Here is a 21,823-nt window from a genome sequence, read left to right on the forward strand (position 1 = left end):
TATCAGAGCTATTTGAAATCTATCCCTAAAAGGGTATATAATATTCAAGGTGCACATTGGGTCATTCAGAATAACTTCACACACACACGCTTCTGTGCATTTCCAAGTCTAATTCTGTCACTAAATCCATACCGGTCACCCAGCGCCTAAATACTAGGCCTCAAATTTATATCCCGCTGAATTTGAATACAATACATTGGGCCAAATAATATATTTGTTGTTGTGGTGAACCATAACAATGAGAAAAACATCTAGTAAGGGACGCGGACGTGGACATGGTCGTGGTGGTGTTAGTGGACCCTCTGGTGCTGGGAGAGGACGTGGCCGTTCTGCCACATCCACACGTCCTAGTGTACCAACTACTTCAGGTCCCAGTAGCCGCCAGAATTTACAGCGATATATGGTGGGGCCCAATGCCGTTCTAAGGATGGTAAGGCCTGAGCAGGTACAGGCATTAGTCAATTGGGTGGCCGACAGTGGATCCAGCACGTTCACATTATCTCCCACCCAGTCTTCTGCAGAAAGCGCACAGATGGCGCCTGAAAACCAACCCCATCAGTCTGTCACATCACCCCCATGCATACCAGGGAAACTGTCTCAGCCTCAAGTTATGCAGCAGTCTCTTATGCTGTTTGAAGACTCCGCTGGCAGGGTTTCCCAAGGGCATCCACCTAGCCCTTCCCCAGCGGTGAAAGACATAGAATGCACTGACGCACAACCACTTATGTTTCCTGATGATGAGGACATGGGAATACCACCTCAGCATGTCTCTGATGATGACGAAACACAGGTGCCAACTGCTGCGTCTTTCTGCAGTGTGCAGACTGAACAGGAGGTCAGGGATCAAGACTGGGTGGAAGACGATGCAGGGGACGATGAGGTCCTAGACCCCACATGGAATGAAGGTCGTGCCACTGACTTTCACAGTTCGGAGGAAGAGGCAGTGGTGAGACCGAGCCAACAGCGTAGCAAAAGAGGGAGCAGTGGGCAAAAGCAGAACACCCGCCGCCAAGAGACTCCGCCTGCTACTGACCGCCGCCATCTGGGACCGAGCACCCCAAAGGCAGCTTCAAGGAGTTCCCTGGCATGGCACTTCTTCAAACAATGTGCTGACGACAAGACCCGAGTGGTTTGCACGCTGTGCCATCAGAGCCTGAAGCGAGGCATTAACGTTCTGAACCTGAGCACAACCTGCATGACCAGGCACCTGCATGCAAAGCATGAACTGCAGTGGAGTAAACACCTTAAAACCAAGGAAGTCACTCAGGCTCCCCCTGCTACCTCTTCTGCTGCTGCCGCCTCGGCCTATTCTGCTGCTGCCGCCTCGGCCTCTTCCTCCGCCTCTGGAGGAACGTTGGCACCTGCCGCCCAGCAAACAGGGGATGTACCACCAACACCACCACCACCACCTCCGTCACCAAGCGTCTCAACCATGTCACACGCCAGCGTTCAGCTCTCCATCTCACAAACATTTGATAGAAAGCGTAAATTCCCACCTAGCCACCCTCGATCCCTGGCCCTGAATGCCAGCATTTCTAAACTACTGGCCTATGAAATGCTGTCATTTAGGCTGGTGGACACAGACAGCTTCAAACAGCTCATGTCGCTTGCTGTCCCACAGTATGTTGTTCCCAGCCGGCACTACTTCTCCAAGAGAGCCGTGCCTTCCCTGCACAACCAAGTATCCGATAAAATCAAGTGTGCACTGCGCAACGCCATCTGTGGCAAGGTCCACCTAACCACAGATACGTGGACCAGTAAGCACGGCCAGGGACGCTATATCTCCCTAACTGCACACTGGGTAAATGTAGTGGCAGCTGGGCCCCAGGCGGAGAGCTGTTTGGCGCACGTCCTTCCGCCGCCAAGGATCGCAGGGCAACATTCTTTGCCTCCTGTTGCCACCTCCTCCTTCTCGGCTTCCTCCTCCTCTTCTTCCACCTGCTCATCCAGTCAGCCACACACCTTCACCACCAACTTCAGCACAGCCCGGGGTAAACGTCAGCAGGCCATTCTGAAACTCATATGTTTGGGGGACAGGCCCCACACCGCACAGGAGTTGTGGCGGGGTATAGAACAACAGACCGACGAGTGGTTGCTGCCGGTGAGCCTCAAGCCCGGCCTGGTGGTGTGTGATAATGGGCGAAATCTCGTTGCAGCTCTGGGACTAGCCAATTTGACGCACATCCCTTGCTTGGCGCATGTGCTGAATTTGGTGGTGCAGAAGTTCATTCACAACTACCCCGACATGTCAGAGCTGCTGCATAAAGTGCGGGCCGTCTGTTCGCGCTTCCGGCGTTCACATCCTGCTGCTGCTCGCCTGTCTGCGCTACAGCGTAACTTCGGCCTTCCCGCTCACCGCCTCATATGCGACGTGCCCACCAGGTGGAACTCCACCTTGCACATGCTGGACAGACTGTGCGAGCAGCAGCAGGCCATAGTGGAGTTTCAGCTGCAGCACGCACGGGTCAGTCGCACTACAGAACAGCACCACTTCACCACCAATGACTGGGCCTCCATGCGAGACCTGTGTGCCCTGTTGCGCTGTTTCGAGTACTCCACCAACATGGCCAGTGGCGATGACACCGTTATCAGCGTTACAATACCACTTCTATGTCTCCTTGAGAAAACACTTAGGGCGATGATGGAACAGGAGGTGGCCCAGGAGGAGGAGGAGGAGGATGAGGAAGAGGGGTCATTTTTAGCACTTTCAGGCCAGTCTCTTCGAAGTGACTCAGAGGGAGGTTTTTTGCAACAGCAGAGGCCAGGTACAAATGTGGCCAGCCAGGGCCCACTACTGGAGGACGAGGAGGACGAGGATGAGGAGGAGGTGGAGGAGGATGAGGATGAAGCATGGTCACAGCGGGGTGGCACCCAACGCAGCTCGGGTCCATCACTGGTGCGTGGCTGGGGGGAAAGGCAGGACGATGACGATACGCCTCCCACAGAGGACAGCTTGTCCTTACCCCTGGGCAGCCTGGCACACATGAGCGACTACATGCTGCAGTGCCTGCGCAACGACAGCAGAGTTGCCCACATTTTAACCTGTGCGGACTACTGGGTTGCCACCCTGCTGGATCCACGCTACAAAGACAATGTGCCCACCTTACTTCCTGCACTGGAGCGTGATAGGAAGATGCGCGAGTACAAGCGCACGTTGGTAGACGCGCTACTGAGAGCATTCCCAAATGTCACAGGGGAACAAGTGGAAGCCCAAGGCCAAGGCAGAGGAGGAGCAAGAGGTCGCCAAGGCAGCTGTGTCACGGCCAGCTCCTCTGAGGGCAGGGTTAGCATGGCAGAGATGTGGAAAACTTTTGTCAACACGCCACAGCTAACTGCACCACCACCTGATACGCAACGTGTTAGCAGGAGGCAACATTTTACTAACATGGTGGAACAGTACGTGTGCACACCCCTCCACGTACTGACTGATGGTTCGGCCCCATTCAACTTCTGGGTCTCTAAATTGTCCACGTGGCCAGAGCTAGCCTTTTATGCCTTGGAGGTGCTGGCCTGCCCGGCAGCCAGCGTTTTGTCTGAACGTGTATTCAGCACGGCAGGGGGCGTCATTACAGACAAACGCAGCCGCCTGTCTACAGCCAATGTGGACAAGCTGACGTTCATAAAAATGAACCAGGCATGGATCCCACAGGACCTGTCCGTCCCTTGTCCAGATTAGACATTAACTACCTCCCCATAACCATATATTATTGGACTCCAGGGCACTTCCTCATTCAATCCTATTTTTATTTTCATTTTACCATTATATTGCGATGCTACCCAAAGTTGAATGAACCTCTCCTCTGCCTGTGTGCTAGGCCTAAATATATGCCAATGGACTGTTGCAGTGGTGGCTGACATGAAGCCTGATTCTCTGCTATGACATGCAGACTAATTCTCTGCTGACATGAAGCCAGATTGTCTGTTACGGGACCTCTCTCCTCTGCCTGGGTGCTGGGCCTAAATTTATGACAATGGACTGTTGCAGTGGTGGCTGACGTGAAGCCTGATTCTCTGCTATGACATGCAGACTGATTCTCTGCTGTCATGAAGCCAGATTGTCTGTTACGGGACCTTTCTCCTCTACCTGGGTTCTGGGCCTAAATTTATGAAAATTGACTCTTACAGTGGTGGGTGACGTGAAGCCTGATTCTCTGCTATGATATGAAGACTGATTCTCTGCTGACATGAAGCCAGATTGTCTGTTACGGGACCTTTCTCCTCTGCCTGGGTTCTGGGCCTAAATTTATGAAAATTGACTCTTACAGTGGTGGGTGACGTGAAGCCTGATTCTCTGCTATGATATGAAGACTGATTCTCTGCTGACATGAAGCCAGATTGTCTGTTACGGGACCTTTCTCCTCTGCCTGGGTTCTGGGCCTAAATTTATGAAAATTGACTCTTACAGTGGTGGGTGACGTGAAGCCTGATTCTCTGCTATGATATGAAGACTGATTCTCTGCTGACATGAAGCCAGATTGTCTGTTACGGGACCTTTCTCCTCTGCCTGGGTTCTGGGCCTAAATTTATGAAAATTGACTCTTACAGTGGTGGGTGACGTGAAGCCTGATTCTCTGCTATGATATGAAGACTGATTCTCTGCTGACATGAAGCCAGATTGTCTGTTACGGGACCTTTCTCCTCTGCCTGGGTTCTGGGCCTAAATTTATGAAAATTGACTCTTACAGTGGTGGGTGACGTGAAGCCTGATTCTCTGCTATGATATGAAGACTGATTCTCTGCTGACATGAAGCCAGATTGTCTGTTACGGGACCTTTCTCCTCTGCCTGGGTTCTGGGCCTAAATTTATGAAAATTGACTCTTACAGTGGTGGGTGACGTGAAGCCTGATTCTCTGCTATGATATGAAGACTGATTCTCTGCTGACATGAAGCCAGATTGTCTGTTACGGGACCTCTCTCCTCTGCCTGGGTGCTGGGCCTAAATATATGCCAATGGACTGTTGCAGTGGTGGCTGACGTGAAGCCTCATTCTCTGCTATGACATGCAGACTAATTCTCTGCTGACATGAAGACAGATTCTCTGTTACGGGACCTCTCTCCTCTGCCTGGGTGCCGGGGCCTAAATATCTGAGAATGGACTGTTCCAGTGGTGGCTGACGTGAAGCCTCATTCTCTGCTATGACATGCAGACTAATTCTCTGCTGACATGAAGACAGATTCTCTGTTACGGGACCTCCCTCCTCTGCCTGGGTGCTGGGCCTAAATATATGCCAATGGACTGTTGCAGTGGTGGCTGACGTGAAGCCTCATTCTCTGCTATGACATGCAGACTAATTCTCTGCTGACATGAAGACAGATTCTCTGTTACGGGACCTCCCTCCTCTGCCTGGGTGCTGGGCCTAAATATATGCCAATGGACTGTTGCAGTGGTGGCTGACGTGAAGCCTCATTCTCTGCTATGACATGCAGACTGATTCTCTGCTGACATGAAGCCAGATTCTCTGTTACGGGACCTCTCTCCTCTGCCTGTGTGTGTGCTGGGCCTAAATATATGCCAATGGACTGTTGCAGTGGTGGCTGACGTGAAGCCTCATTCTCTGCTATGACATGCAGACTGATTCTCTGCTGACATGAAGCCAGATTCTCTGTTACGGGACCTCTCTCCTCTGCCTGTGTGTGTGCTGGGCCTAAATATATGCCAATGGACTGTTGCAGTGGTGGCTGACGTGAAGCCTCATTCTCTGCTATGACATGCAGACTAATTCTCTGCTGACATGAAGACAGATTCTCTGTTACGGGACCTCCCTCCTCTGCCTGGGTGCTGGGCCTAAATATATGCCAATGGACTGTTGCAGTGGTGGCTGACGTGAAGCCTCATTCTCTGCTATGACATGCAGACTGATTCTCTGCTGACATGAAGCCAGATTCTCTGTTACGGGACCTCTCTCCTCTGCCTGTGTGTGTGCTGGGCCTAAATATATGCCAATGGACTGTTGCAGTGGTGGCTGACGTGAAGCCTCATTCTCTGCTATGACATGCAGACTGATTCTCTGCTGACATGAAGCCAGATTCTCTGTTACGGGACCTCTCTCCTCTGCCTGTGTGTGTGCTGGGCCTAAATATATGCCAATGGACTGTTGCAGTGGTGGCTGACGTGAAGCCTCATTCTCTGCTATGACATGCAGACTAATTCTCTGCTGACATGAAGACAGATTCTCTGTTACGGGACCTCCCTCCTCTGCCTGGGTGCTGGGCCTAAATATATGCCAATGGACTGTTGCAGTGGTGGCTGACGTGAAGCCTCATTCTCTGCTATGACATGCAGACTAATTCTCTGCTGACATGAAGACAGATTCTCTGTTACGGGACCTCTCTCCTCTGCCTGGCTGCCGGGGCCTAAATATCTGAGAATGGACTGTTCCAGTGGTGGGTGACGGGAAGCCAGATTCTCTGCTATGGAACCTCTCTCCAATTGATTTTGGTTAATTTTTATTTATTTAATTTTTATTTTAATTCATTTCCCTATCCACATTTGTTTGCAGGGGATTTACCTACATGTTGCTGCCTTTTGCAGCCCTCTAGCTCTTTCCTGGGCTGTTTTACAGCCTTTTTAGTGCCGAAAAGTTCGGGTCCCCATTGACTTCAATGGGGTTCGGGTTCGGGACGAAGTTCGGATCGGGTTCGGATCCCGAACCCGAACATTTCCGGGATGTTCGGCCGAACTTCTCGAACCCGAACATCCAGGTGTTCGCTCAACTCTACTAGGTGGCTCTCAACATTGGAGTTTATAGGAGTTGGGAAACACACAGCTGATTTACTAACTCCCATACACTACAAAAGACATGAATAAGTATGGTCACCTTGTCTCTTTTTCTCTTGAATGCCAAACATGGAATCAGCCCAATGTCCCAATAAGTTTAGTTTCCATATCTGGGACTCCCATTTGTGAGCAATGTACAGCAAATACTGTTGAAATGCCATGTCTCAAATAAGAGTGCCTCTTTGTTTTATTTGCGGCCTATCAATGTGGCCGTCAGACCAGATAAAAGACTGTGCACCTCTGCTTTAGATGGATATACAATCACATTATAGAGATTAATAAAAGTTGGAAGCATCCATGCAGATACTGCGGATAGAGATGTACATACCCTATTGACCACACTGCAGTGAACAGTCCAGATACCAAGCCCAAGGTGCTAAGGCCTTCTTCAAAGCCATTCTCACTGGAAGCAAATGAGATATGATTATTACAACTTATGGTACTATAAAACCGCAAATGACACAACTACCGTAGCTGCCTGAGCATTTATAACTCACTGAACAATCCAGCTAAAATAAGGAGAATACTAAGAGCTGTCGAGGCATAAGAGAATAAGTAAAAGGGTTAAAAAAACTAGTATTTATACATCCAGGGCCCGAGAGCGGAGGTTACTGGTTCCTAAGTACATTTTACCACTTTAATATGTATAGGGAAGTTTACATCAATCCATAAAGGTCTTTTATTATCTACAGATAATTGGACAGAAGTCATCTACGGTAATCCTAGAATCCACCACTATTTTCAATCATTCGAAGAAGTTTTAGAAAATAATGTGATGTTCAGTCTGATGTTGATATGGCAGATTTATCGACAGTCGAGGCCTCATAATAACCATATTGTGCCCTGCAGACCCAAGGCCCTGGGCCAAAAATTTGTGCCTGTGTTTTATGATGTAACAAATGCAGAAGAAAAAAAACTTTTCTATGGATGGAGGATGTAATAGATTCTTGTAAATTCAGGTAATATCATTTTATTTTTGCCATTGAAAATCAATTTTACTCATTTCTTATCCTGGCCTGCCATTTTGTAGTTAAAATAAGAATTGCAGCCTGAATTGCAAGACTGAAGGTGTTCATCGCAAGTACCGATGCCCCATTTGGCCACACCGGGCAAAGGTTTTTGTGCATTTAGATGCCGGGACCTCACTTTGTCACGGCATCTAAAGCATTTAATTACCACGATCGGCATTATTGCCGGTCATGGTAAATAGCAGCAGAGCTCTTCCGGCCATGACGCCCACTGCACGTGCGAGCGGGTGCCATGTTCGCAAATCGCTCCAGCGCCATGTATGTACAGCGCTGATAGCGAAAGGGTTAATTCTGTGGGTGACCTATAGCGATTTTTGGGGTGGATGCAATGCACCATCTTTGTACCCCTGACACAGAAATATAATAATTAATCTGGCTGTTAATTCTGTGGGTGACCTATAGTGATTTTGTGTGGGTGCAATGCACCATTTTTCTACCCCTGTCTGTTAGTTCTGGTGGCATATACCTATTTTTGGTGTGAGATACACGTGCACTTTATACATGACAGGGAAATTATCATAGTTAATCTGACTGTTAGTTCGGCTGGTGACATATTCCCATTTTTGGTGTGAGGTACACCTGCACTGCATATGTGACAGGGAAATTAATATAGTTACCATTTGTAGTTCGGTGGGTGACATATTCCTATTTTTGGTGTGAGGTACACCTGCACTGTTTACATGACAGGGAAATGAATATAGCTAATCTGTCTGTGAGTTCGGTGGGTGACCTCAAAGAATGAGGAGAGCATCAAATAAGGGACGTGGCCCTGGTTGTGGTGCTGTTGGTGCTGGTGGAGATGCTGTTGCAGGAAGAGGACATGGTCGATCTGTGCCAGCTACACGCCCAAATAAAACACCTTCCTCAGGTGCACGTAGGCGACAGGACATTCAGCGTCATTTTGTAGGCCCGAATACCGGTGTACGAATGGTGAGGACAGAACAAGTAGAGGCGGTAGTAGATTGGATGGCTGACAGTGTCTCCAGTTCCTTTACATTGTCTCCCACCCGGTCCCCTGCTGAAACCACAGAGTTGGCACCTGCAGCCCATGAGCATCTGTCTTTCACCTCACCCCCTTGCAAATCAGCCAAGCAGTCTGAGCCTCAAGTCATACAGCAGTCTCTTATGCTTTTTGATGACTCTGCTGGCGGAGTTTCCGTGGAAGTGGAAGAGATTGAGTGCACTAATGAGAAACCACTTATGTTTAAGAATATGGACATGGGAGGACCACCACAGCACGTCTCTGATGATGATTATGATGAAACACAGGTGCCAACTGCTGCGGCTTTCTGCCTTGTGCAGACCAGCAAGGAGGGCAGGGGTGAAGAGTGGGTGGAAGATGATGTGGAGGATGATGAGGTCCTAGACCCCACATGGAATCAAGGTCATGCGAGTGACGTGTGCAGTTCGGAAGAAGAGGTGGTGGTCACACAGCGCCAGCCGCACAGCAAAAGAGGGAGCAGGGTGCAAAAGCAGAGTGGCTGTCCCCTAGCCAGGATGCCTGCTACTGCCTACCACACCCTGGAACTGAGCACACCAAAGCCAGCTCCAAGGAGTTCCCTGGTGTGGCAGTAATGTGCTGACGACAAGATGTGAGTAGTTTGCACACTGTGCAATCAGAGCCTGAAGCGAGGCATACATGTTCTAAACCTGAGCACCACCTGCATGACCAGGCAGCTAAATGCAAAGCACGAGCTGCAGTGGAGCTGTGAGTAGTTGAACCTGAAAATCCACAAAAGATCTCAGGCTCCTCTTGCTGCCTCTTCTGCTGCGATCTCTGACTCTTCCTCCCCCACTGGAGTGACAGTGGCACCTGCCACCCAAAACAAAGGATGTGGCAGCAACACCTCCACCACCGTCACCTAGCATGTCCACACTGTCCCATGGAAGCGTTCAGCTGTCCATCCCCCAAACACTGGAGAGAAAGAGGAAGTGCCCCCCTACCCACCCCACGATCCCTGGCCCTGGATGCCAGCATTTCAAAATTCCTGGCATTTGAATTGCTGTAATTCCTTCTGGTGGAGATAGAGACTTTTAAAAAGCTTATGATGGTGGCTGTCCCACAGTATGAGGTTACCAGCTGCCACTATTCTTCCAGGCGAGCCATTCCTGCCCTACACAACCAAGTTGCAGACAAAATCAGGTGCGAACTGTGCAATGCCATCTGTGGCAAGAAAGCAGCATTTCAGTAACATGGCGGAACAGTACGTGTGCACATGCCTACACATACTGACTGATGGGTCTGCCCCATTGAACTTCTGGGTCTCCAAATTGGGCACATGGCCTGAGCTTGCCCTTTACGCCTTGGAGGTGCTGGCCTGCCCTTCCGCAAGTGTATTGTTCGAACGTGTGTTTAGCACGGTAGGGGGGGATAATTACAGATAAGCACAGCCGCCTGTCCACAGCCAACATGGACAAGCTCACATTAATTAAAATATACCAGGCATGGATCCCACAGGACTTGTCCGTACCTTGTGCTGAGTATACAAGTATACCGGCCGCACCCAGCCATTGCTATACTCCAGCGCACTTTTTCTTTACATTCTCTTTTCTATTTTCCAATGTTTTGGGGTCTTCCCAAATTTATAAAAAGAAAGAAAGAAAGAAAAATAAATAAAAAGAAAAAAAACAACAAAAACAGTGTTGGCTACCTCCTCCACCACCACTTCCACCTATACCGCCACGTCCACCGCCTCCTCAACCTCCTACTCCACTTTGACCTCCGCCTCCTAGTTCAAGACTATAATTTGTTTGCAGGACAACTGTCCTGCTCTGACCCCCATTTTGCTTCCTTTTGCAGCCCTCTAGCCCTTACTACGACTATTTTACAGCCATTTTAGTGCACCAAAGTTCAGGTTCTTATTGACTTCAATGGGGTTCGGGTTCAAGTTCAGGTCAAGTTCAGGTCCCGAACCCAAACTTTGACCCGAAGTTCGGGCGAACCCAAGCATCCACGGGTCTGCTCATCCCAACTGATGACCTATCCTCAGGATGGGTTATCAGTATCTGATCAGTGGGTACCGCGCAGAGCCTTCTCGCAGCTTACCAAGCACAGCACCATATATTGTATAGTGGCTGTGTTGGTATCGCACTCAGCCCCATTCACTTCAGTAGGGCCGTGCATAGGCCACGTGAACAATGAATGTGTCATCACTGGCCTAGGAAAAGTTGTGAGAAGACTGCAGCGCTCATAGGAGCGCCAATGCCTTCTCAAACAGCTGTTCGGCAGGGGTATCGGGTGTCGGACCCCCACCAATCAGATACTGATGACCTATCCTGGGGATAGGTCATCAGTATCAAAATCCTCAGGAAAGCACTTTAACTGAAAAAATGGAAAAAAATAATACATGAAAAATAGCTAATTTGAAAAAATGACATCCAATGAAAGTAAACTAATTGCATATAACAACATGTATTCCAAGGCACCAGTCCTTTGACGGTAAAAGCTTAGGCTACTTTCACATTATCATTTTTTGTGGGTCCATCATGGATCTGCAAAAACGCTTCCGTTAAAATAATACAACCGCATGCATCCCTCATGAACGGATCCGGTTGTATTATGTCTTCTATAGCCATGACGGATTAGTCAGGAACACCATTAAAAGTCAATAGGGGACGGATCCGTTTTCTATTGTGTCAGAGAAAACGGATGCATCCTCATTCACTTACACTGTGTGTCAGGATGGATCCGTTTGGTTCCGCTTCGTCAGGCGGACAGCAAAAAGCTGCAGGCAGCGTTTTGGTGTGCACCTCCAGAGCGGAATGGTGACTGAACGGAGGCAAACTGATGCATTCTGAGTGGATCCCTTTCCATTCAGAATGCATTAGGGCAAAACTGATCCGTTTCTGAGAGCCCATGACGGATGTCAGAAACGGAAAGCCAGAAAGTAGCCTTATTACGCTATAGCAGGGGTGGGGAATCTTTTTGCTGCCGAGGGCCATTTGGATATTTGCAACATCGTTCAGGGGCCATACAAAATTCTCTACTTAAAATTTGACGGTTATATTTAGTCAAACATATAAGTGACTTAGGGGTCAGTTACAGAAATTGTGCTTCAAATAAAAAAATCTAGAGAAATGTATTTTTTCAGCACAAAATGGCGCCTGCACTATATATTACAAATAGTACAGGCGCCATTTTGACCACATATAGCAGTCTAATATTTAAGTGGAGAATGATATATATTTATTTGGCATTAATAGCAGCCAAGATCATCCCAGTGGGGTCCAGAGAGGGATTAGCAGCCTCAGATCAGACCCTCATCAGACCCTCCAGCTTTGGATAAGACCCCCAGCCTCAGATCAGACCCCCGCAGCCTCAGATCAGACCCCCCCAGCCTCAGATAAGACCTCATCAGACCCTACCCACACGCAGATCAGCCCCAATCAGACCTCAGATCAGACATTTAAAAAAATAATAATATATAAACTTACCTCTCCAGCTCCAGATGGCGCTGCCACTTGGCAGATTCACGTACCCTCCCTAGGCTTCTTTTTGCCACACTGTACTGTGACCTGACAGAGCACAGCATCAGGTCATAGTGCGCATCTACGTGCACTACGTCCTGACACTGTATGTGTCATGACAAAGCATGGGGTCGGAAGAAGACCAGAGAAGTTGAGTACAGCTAGCAATGCGCTGTTCTCACCTTCCTGTGCCTACCATAGTGTAATGACTGCTTCCATAATGGAAGCGGTCATTAGCATTTTCAGGCAGGGGGCCGGGGGCTACATAAAATGGTCCCAGAGACAGAGGTTCCCCACCCCTGCGGTAGAGTAAACTGCATTGCCGAGTTAATCTCAACTGTTTAAAGGGTTTTCAACAACATAGTCCCCATGCACACGACTGAATTTCATTTTCCGGTTCAAAAATCTCGGTTTCCCAAGCCACAGATACCGGCTATGTGCGTCCTTCATTTTCCCATTCCGCCTGTCCCACCCTATATTAAAAATGCATATTCATCTCTGCAAAATGGACAAGAATAGGACACGTATGTTTTTTGCGGCAGTGCGGAACGGACATACGAATGCAGACAGTACATGGTGTGCTGTCTGCATTATTTGCAGCCCCATGGAAATGAATGGGTCCACATCCTATATGCAAAAAATGCAGATCGGATGCAGACCAAAAATACTGTAAAAATGGCTGAGCCAAAAATACGGTTGTGTGCATGAGGCCTAATACTGATGATGTATCTATATGGGTCAGCGATATCTGACTGACAGGGATCCAACTGCCTAGAACCCCACCTATAACCTATTTGTTGGGGCCATGGTGGAAGCTATGGCCTATTCATTGTACACCAAGCACAGCGCCATCCATTGTATAGCAGTTGAGCTTTGTATTTAGCATAATTTCTTTCACTTGAAAGGCTATGTAATTGATGGATGTGACTTCACAGGCTGAGGAAGAGGCTGCAGCTCTTGGCCCAAGGGCCTATAAAGTGGCCTATCCTGAGAAGATCCAGAAGACCTTTTTAATTATAGTCTCTTTCTTTGTCACGTGTTGACATCGCTCTGAACAGTCACTATTTATTAGATCGCTCTGTTGTGTATGAAGAGAAGCAGTAAGAAGTTATAAAATGATATGGCATACTTACTATGCTGCACTGAGCATTTCTGGATAGATTGGCAAACCAGAAAGACCAATACAGAATCCATCCAACACTAATACAACGATAAACAGCCACAATTTACTACAAAACAGAGAAAATATAGAAAATAGTTGAGAAATATTATTTTTGTAAAGTGCTGATATCCTACTGTATATTTCACACTGCCCATAATCCTAAACATCATTCCCACATTCACACATTTTTTTATTCTCTAAATGCCTAAAATCATAAGATAAAGTTATTTTGCAATAGATCCTAATTAAAGATTTCCTAACATTTTGCTTCCTTATGAAGTGACCCACTGAATCACTGCTAAAGGATAAATACTCAGGTTACTACTTTAAAATGTTTACTGTTATGCTAACTGTGATTTATGCCCCCTGTGATCCAGAAAGGCTACATACACTACGTGCAGAATTATTAGGCAAATGAGTATTTTGACCACATCATCCTCTTTATGCATGTTGTCTTACTCCAAGCTGTATAGGCTCGAAAGCCTACTACCAATTAAGCATATTAGGTGATGTGCATCTCTGTAGTGAGAAGGGGTGTGGTCTAATGACATCAACACCCTATATCAGGTGTGCATAATTATTAGGCAACTTCCTTTCCTTTGGCAAAATGGGTCAAAAGAAGGACTTGACAGGCTCAGAAAAGTCAAAAATAGTGAGATATCTTGCAGAGGGATGCAGCACTCTTAAAATTGCAAAGCTTCTGAAGCGTGATCAACGAACAATCAAGCGTTTCATTCAAAATAGTCAACAGGGTCGCAAGAAGCGTGTGGAAAAACCAAGGCGCAAAATAACTGCCCATGAACTGAGAAAAGTCAAGCGTGCAGCTGCCAAGATGCCACTTGCCACCAGTTTGGCCATATTTCAGAGCTGCAACATCACTGGAGTGCCCAAAAGCACAAGGTGTGCAATACTCAGAGACATGGCCAAGGTAAGAAAGGCTGAAAGACGACCACCACTGAACAAGACACACAAGCTGAAACGTCAAAACTGGGCCAAGAAATATCTCAAGACTGATTTTTCTAAGGTTTTATGGACTGATGAAATGAGAGTGAGTCTTGATGGGCCCGTGGCTGGATTGGTAAAAGGCAGAGAGCTCCAGTCTGACTCAGACGCCAGCAAGGTGGAGGTGGAGTACTGGTTTGGGCTGGTATCATCAAAGATGAGCTTGTGGGGCCTTTTCGGGTTGAGGATGGAGTCAAGCTCAACTCCCAGTCCTACTGCCAGTTTCTGGAAGACACCTTCTTCAAGCAGTGGTACAGGAAGAAGTGTGCATCCTTCAAGAAAAACATGATTTTCATGCAGGACAATGCTCCATCACACGCGTCCAAGTACTCCACAGCGTGGCTGGCAAGAAAGGGTATACAAGAAGAAAAACTAATGACATGGCCTCCTTGTTCACCTGATCTGAACCCCATTGAGAACCTGTGGTCCATCATCAAATGTGAGATTTACAAGAGGGAAAACAGTACACCTCTCTGAACAGTGTCTGGGAGGCTGTGGTTGCTGCTGCACGCAATGTTGATGGTGAACAGATCAAAACACTGACAGAATCCATGGATGGCAGGCTTTTGAGTGTCCTTGCAAAGAAAGGTGGCTATATTGGTCACTGATTTGTTTTTGTCTTGTTTTTGAATGTCAGAAATGTATATTTGTGAATGTTGAGATGTTATATTGGTTTCACTGGTAAAAATAAATAATTGAAATGGGTATATATTTGTTTTTTGTTAAGTTGCCTAATAATTATGTACAGTAATAGTCACCTGCACACACAGATATCCCCCTAAAATAGCTAAAACTAAAAACAAACTAAAAACTACTTCCAAAAATATTCAGCTTTGATATTAATGAGTTTTTTGGGTTCATTGAGAACATGGTTGTTGTTCAATAATAAAATTAATCCTCAAAAATACAACTTGCCTAATAATTCTGCACTCCCTGTATGTGAGGAAATTCTTAAATTGGCAGCCTTATTAATAGTTGCTGGGTGGTGAGCTTGTGTTATTTTTCCCTGTCTAGAGTAGGGAGTTCCTAGAAAGTCAAGCTAGACTGAAGCTCTGTTTGGGATGTGTTGCAGCCAAGTAGGCCAAAAGAGAACACTTCTCCAGGAAAACGCCATTCCTGAAAGTGAAAAGCTGCCAGAAAAGCAACTCTGCTGAGGATAGAAGAGTTGAATTAATACAGAAGATTAAGGACCATGAAGGCTGTTTTTGGGCTGAGACAATAAGGGTAACAATTGCATATGGATTTAGACTGTACTGCATGTGGTTAGGGTTAATTGCTTCTAGCGCCCACCACACTTTTTAGATGGATCTGACCATCTGATCTAAGGGTGTGATCAGAGCAGAACAACAGTGCGCACCTCCATCCACTGTAGTTGCACCCTAGGCGATAGTAGGAGAGGGATCAGCCACCATGAGGACTGCTTCCTTCCTTATGGCTACCGCAGCGACTCATTCTCTCCACATCCTGCAAGCACACATCCCTCTTGCGAGCCGTGCCCGTTGCACACATGCCGATTACAAACTATTGGGGGCTATTGGGGTCATTTATCAAACTGGTGTAAAGTAGAACTGGCTTAGTTGTCCATAGCAACCAATCAGATTCCACCTTTCATTTTCCCAAAGAGCTGTCAAAAATGAAAGGTGGAATCTGATTTGTTGCTATGGGCAACTAAGCCAGTTCTACTTCACACCAGTTTGATAATTAACCCCATATATGTCTCTATGGTATCAAACAGTAAACTTTTTATTGCCAAATTCTGCAGTCATATTCCCTTCTACCTGCCGTCAGCATCTTGCTATCCTAATGAATGTACGTTTGCACAAAGTAAGGAACAAGGGAAGAAAATATGAAACTGCAACACATGATTTGATTGCTCTCTGGTACCAATAAGACGCTTGGCCTGCATAGTAGCCGTAGAAACAAAACTATGGCAAAGCGGCAACATTTGTAATTTTCAATTCATGGGGACAATATGAAAAATGTTGGTTGTGAAGGTGTACATGGCCTTTACATTTTGAAAAATGTTTGCTATCCTCTACACAGTATAGCAGTGTTTAAACACAAGTTCAGGATACTCTAACCTTGGTAACAAGTGCTTTAGACACGACCTAGTGCAAATAGTTTAGAAATATGAGAATTCACCAAGGTGATTGACTTTTTTTTTAATAGTACAGGAATCAGGTTGTACGTGACTGTATTTGCTTCTTAGGGCTCATTCACACAACCATATGGTTGCCGTGCTCATGTTGCGGACCGCAAATAGCGGTCAGCAATGCACAGGCCCCGGCCACGTGAATCCTGTATTGCGGTGCAGACTCATTGACTTCAATATTGGTCTGCAATCTGCAAAATATGGCGATTTTCACGCATGGTTGCTAGGAGATGATATTAGTAAATTGATAAAAGTCAATTTGCTGTATTATTTCCCCTTATAACATGGTTATAAAGCAAAATAATAGCATTCTCTAATACAGAATGCTTACTAAAATGTTGCTTGAGGGGGTTAAAAAAATAAATAAAATTAACTCTCCTCATCCTCTTGTTCGGGCAGCCGCCATCGTCTTCTTTTTTCACCTTTTAGGACCTGCAAAAGGACCTTTGATGATGTAATCGTGCTCACCATCTGGTGAGCGCGTTGACGTCAGCGCAGGTCATGCTGAATGAAGATAGAAGGGTCTGAGTACCACATTCTGTTTTTTTATCACGCGTGTGCAAAACGCATCGCACCCGTGCAATAAAAACTGAACAACGCAACGCAATCGCAGTCAAAAATGACTGAAATTGCGTGCGCACTCGCGCTGGTGTCCCGCTGTGCACACGCGACGCATCCGGAGCAAATCCTTGTGCGAAAGAGGCCTTATACAGATGTAACAGGGTTAACATACAAACTCAAATTTCTTAACTCATCGTGTTATCTTGAAACAAAAGCCATTGAAAAGCAATTACAGGTGTTTTCTTAATGCATTTAGTGTACATAACACGTCTCATAAAGCATGTGTGTTAACTCTACTACATCTGTATATTATGTGTATGTGAAAGACTCAATAGTCTACAGTAAATATAGATTTTATTAACTACCTACAAAGCAATACCAGACCGCTTACAAATCAATATAAATGTTATTACATGTTCCAATCCATAATTAAAAACATTAGTGCAGGGAAGTAGAGGAAAACACAGCGGATACAAAGTTCAAAAAGTTACCACATACTTATATACAGAAACAATAGAATAAAGTGCAAGTGCAAAAATTGTATCAAACACATCCAAAGGACCAAGAACAATTACCCATGCTGTGTCTCCACCGACGCGCGTTTCGGTGAACCTTATATTGATTTGTAAGCGGTCTGGTATTGCTTTGTAGGTAGTTATTTTAAGTATTTATACCAAGGCTTTTTGTGATAGGTATAATTGATTGGTGATGCTATTGTGCACACATATTCTGTTGGGACTTTCTTGGTTGTTGTTTTTATATATATATATATATATATTATTATTATTTTTTATTAGTATACAGCGTGTTGAGTCTCAGTCACAGTCCTAGTACATATGCACGTCAGGATGTTAGGGAACAGAATCCTTTTACAGTATCTTTTTACAACCTGCCTACCTTGGTGGCAATTGTTACCCTTCGATGAAAAACTCAAATGTAGTGTGAAGAGCCCAAGATATTTAACATATTAAGATTTAAACACACCTTTCAATGTGGAATATAGGTGCAGGTCCTAACATAAAAAAACACAATGCAATACCAAGGTTGCCAAAAATGATAAAACGCTTCCTCCATTCCTGTATGAAAAACATAAAAAGGTAAATCATGATTACAGTGAAAGTCACTTGATCAATGTCAAAAGAAATATTACTTACGGGTAATCTGTCGGTTACTACTCCAAGAAGTGGTGAACTTAGTGAATACGATAAAGCGAGTCCGAGAAAAACTAAGCCAACATAACTGGCGTTCAAGTTAAACTGGAAGCAGAAAAAGAGAACAGCAATCTCTACTGGAACATTACTTGAATGTTTTATTAACTAACTATATTTAAATTTACATTATTAGAAACACACATAGGAAAATAATTATATTGAATTATACAAAGGAGACTTTGAGGAGGTAAAATATTAAAACCAGATTGTGATATCACAAAAAATCATCATAGCATTAAATGTTTATTAACTAAAAAAGAAACAAAAAAAGCATAACATTTGAAATAATTACCAAATTCCAACATTGGTGGATTTTGTCTGCAAATGTGAGCACTAAATATTTCATGACATTTAAAGATGAGTTAATTAGTTTGTAACAAACCAGGTTCGTTAGGAATTTCTTAAATATCTATCCACCAGGCAAACCTAAAGCTATTTAGGTTACCTTTAGACCAAATGGGACACAGTGCTATTTCACTGCACAAGTCTGTGGGAAAAAGAATGAGGGAGGGAGGAAGTACAAGAGTGCAAACATGACCCTGAGAGGAAGCGGGCGTGGGGAAAGGCTTGCCCTGATTGGCTCCTAGGCTGACAGACGGCCTGGATGAGCCAATCAGTGCTGTAGCAGGCAGGGAGGTACCCTTGCAAAATGAGCAGAACATCATTCTGCGCATGGCTGTGAATGAGGGTGGACAGAAAACGATCTTAGAGACAGTGTACAGTCACAATCCAGCTTCTATTCTATTGTGAGGGATAGTAAAAGGAAATGCTAGAAAGAAGAAGAATTGTGTAGAATTGGGAATGGCAGGGAAAACTTACAGACGAGGAGTGAGAAGTGAGGAGATGAGGCTGGGTGTGTTAGACAGTGCCTTCTAGCGGCAGTTACTGCCTTATAACACAGCTGCAGTTGCTGCAGAACCTCAAAAGCTGCAAGAACATTTTTTTTTTCCAATTTGAACAGAAATATATATATTTTTTTCTGAAGTGTTGGTGTGGGGATGAAAGACTGGACAACATGTGTTTTACAATAGAGAGGATAGCATTTTAAAACATCTGAAATAATAGTCCAAAATCTGGGACAGGGCATCTCCAGACAATTCAAGTTTTTCTTTTTTTTTTTTTTCTTTTAAGTATACAACACATGTTTTACAATACAGAGGGTAGCATTTTAAATCTCTGAGTGAAAACAATGGAAATGCTAAAATCTGTGACAAGGCATCTCCACACAGTTCAATCCAAGTTCAGTAGCAATCCAAGTTCTGTGCCCATGTGAACAAGACAGACATAGCAGAGCTGGAGAGGTTTCAGAAGAGGGCAACTAAAGTGATAACTGCAATGGGTGGACTATAGTACCCAGAAAGATTATCAAAATTAGGGTTATTAGGGTTAGAAAAAAGGCAACTGAGGGGACAGCATTCTTTATTGTAAGAGCAGTATTAATATGGAACTCTGTAGCTGAGGAGGCGGTGATGATGAACTCACTAAAAGAGTTCAAGAGGAGCCTGGATGTATTTATGGAGTGTAATAATAATAATACAAGTTATAGTTATTAGATTTCTAGAGAAGGATCATTGATTCAGGGAGTTATTTTTCCTAAAATAAGGAAAATTGGCTTCTACCACACAGTTTTTTTTTAGGAGCAGGCAAAGGATCGTCAGGGAACAGGGTCAGGTAGTATTCAGAAGTCCAACATAATGCCAGGAACCTAGAATTAACAGGCAACCTGTGGCCAGCAGGCTGCCTGTATTTATAGTGGGGAGTGAGGGTCATGTGACGTGGCCAGCGTCACATGACCGACAGACAGACCAGTCGAGCACCGAGTGATCAGCTCGGCGCTCAAGGCAGACCTAGGAGCAGGGAGCCCCCCAGCTAGCAAAGCCGTCCTGGGAACGAGGTCAAACACAGATCCTCGCTCCCGAACCTAAGCAGCAGGTCTGCGGCTGATGGGAGACCGAGTGCGCCTTCGGCACCCCCATTACAATTCCACTCTGGAGGCGGACACCAAAATGCTGCTTGACGATGCGGGGGCAAACGGATGCATCCTGACACAGAATGTAAGTCAATGGGGACAGATCCGTTTTCACTGACACAATATGGCACAATATAAAACGGATCTGTCTCCCATTGACTTTCGATGGTGTTCAAGATGGATCCGTTTTGGCTATGTTACAGATAATACAAACGGATCCATTATGAACGGATGCATGCGGTTGTATTATCTGAAGGGAAGCGTTTGTGCATATCCATGACAGATCCGCACCAAACACGAGTATGAAAGTAGCCTTAGGCTGTATTCACACGTCCGCAATGTGTTTTGCGGATACACGGAGACACGGATCCGCAAAACACGGAAAGCGGCAATGTGCTTTCCGCATTTTGCGGACCGCACATTGCCAACATAATAGAATATGCCTGTTCTTGTCCGCAATTGCGGACAAGAATAGGACATGTTCTATTTTTTTTTGCGGAAACGGAAGCACGGATGCGGAAGTGCGGATCCGCAAATGTGGATGCGGACAGCACATTCTGTCCCCATAGAGAATGAATGGGTCCGCACCCTTTCCGCAAAACTGCGGAAAGGATGCGGACCCATTTTGCGGACGTGTGAATGGAGCCTAAAGCAAACAGATGTCAAGGGTTATATTGACATAAGTACGGTAGCTGCCACCATGGCCCTTGGATAGAAAACATTCCTAAAGGACAACTTATGCGGATCTATAGAAATTGCACAGATATAGAGCATTACAGAGATCAAAGTAAAATCATACAAGAACATTTCGAGGAAAAAGGGTATGATGAAAAAGATCTGTGAAATTGTGGAAACTAGATGTAAAGAAATAAAGAACAGAAATGATAAAGAAGAAAAGGACTTTAGATTTACCTTTTTCACTCAGTTTAGTGCCATTACAGGGCCAATAAAAAATATGTTACGGAAAAAATGGTCAGTTTTGAGAAATGACCCCATTTTGGGGGCTGTTATCCCAGAAAAAACAGAGGTTCTGTACCGAAAAGCGCCCAATTTAGGGGCACTTTTCGGACGTTTTGGTGCACAATCATATCACCACGAAGGCTGATAAAAAAAAAAAAAAAAATTCACATGGTGCGGTTTCTGCATTGTGTGCAGATATCACACCAAGGAAGATATAAGGAAAAGGTACAGAGAATAACAGCTAAAAGTGGTCTGACCTATGATATCAAAGGGGAAATAACCTGTGAACATATGGGGGTTGTTTATCTACTTAAATGTCCATGCGGGATGCATTATATTGGAGAACTATGCGCAAGCTTAAGACTAGAATCCAGGATCATGTTAACAACATGAAGAAAGGCTTGGAGAGTCATACCGTGTCCAGTGTCCATGCATAAAAAATAAAAAAAATCCATGGTAAAGATCCTAAAGGGTTATGGTTTGCGGGGATCGAAAAGGTTAAACTGAACTGGCGGGGTGGGGATCCGGTGGT

At 45.5% G+C, this 21,823-nt stretch overlaps 1 protein-coding gene across 1 annotated transcript in view; it reads right to left on the bottom strand.

The window, feature by feature from the left end:
* Positions 1-21,823, bottom strand: part of LOC122935403 (MFS-type transporter SLC18B1-like) — a 97,008-nt gene that overhangs the window by 13,913 nt on the left and 61,272 nt on the right. Inside the window, exons 9-12 of the mRNA XM_044291174.1 lie at positions 18,306-18,407; positions 18,136-18,227; positions 13,408-13,503; positions 7,108-7,182 (exon numbers count right to left, since the gene is read on the bottom strand). Coding sequence (XP_044147109.1) covers positions 7,108-7,182; positions 13,408-13,503; positions 18,136-18,227; positions 18,306-18,407 — 365 coding nt within the window. The remainder of the gene's footprint in view (positions 1-7,107; positions 7,183-13,407; positions 13,504-18,135; positions 18,228-18,305; positions 18,408-21,823) is intronic.

Source organism: Bufo gargarizans, chromosome 4 (genome assembly GCF_014858855.1).
Source record: "Bufo gargarizans isolate SCDJY-AF-19 chromosome 4, ASM1485885v1, whole genome shotgun sequence".
NCBI lineage: Eukaryota > Metazoa > Chordata > Amphibia > Anura > Bufonidae > Bufo > Bufo gargarizans.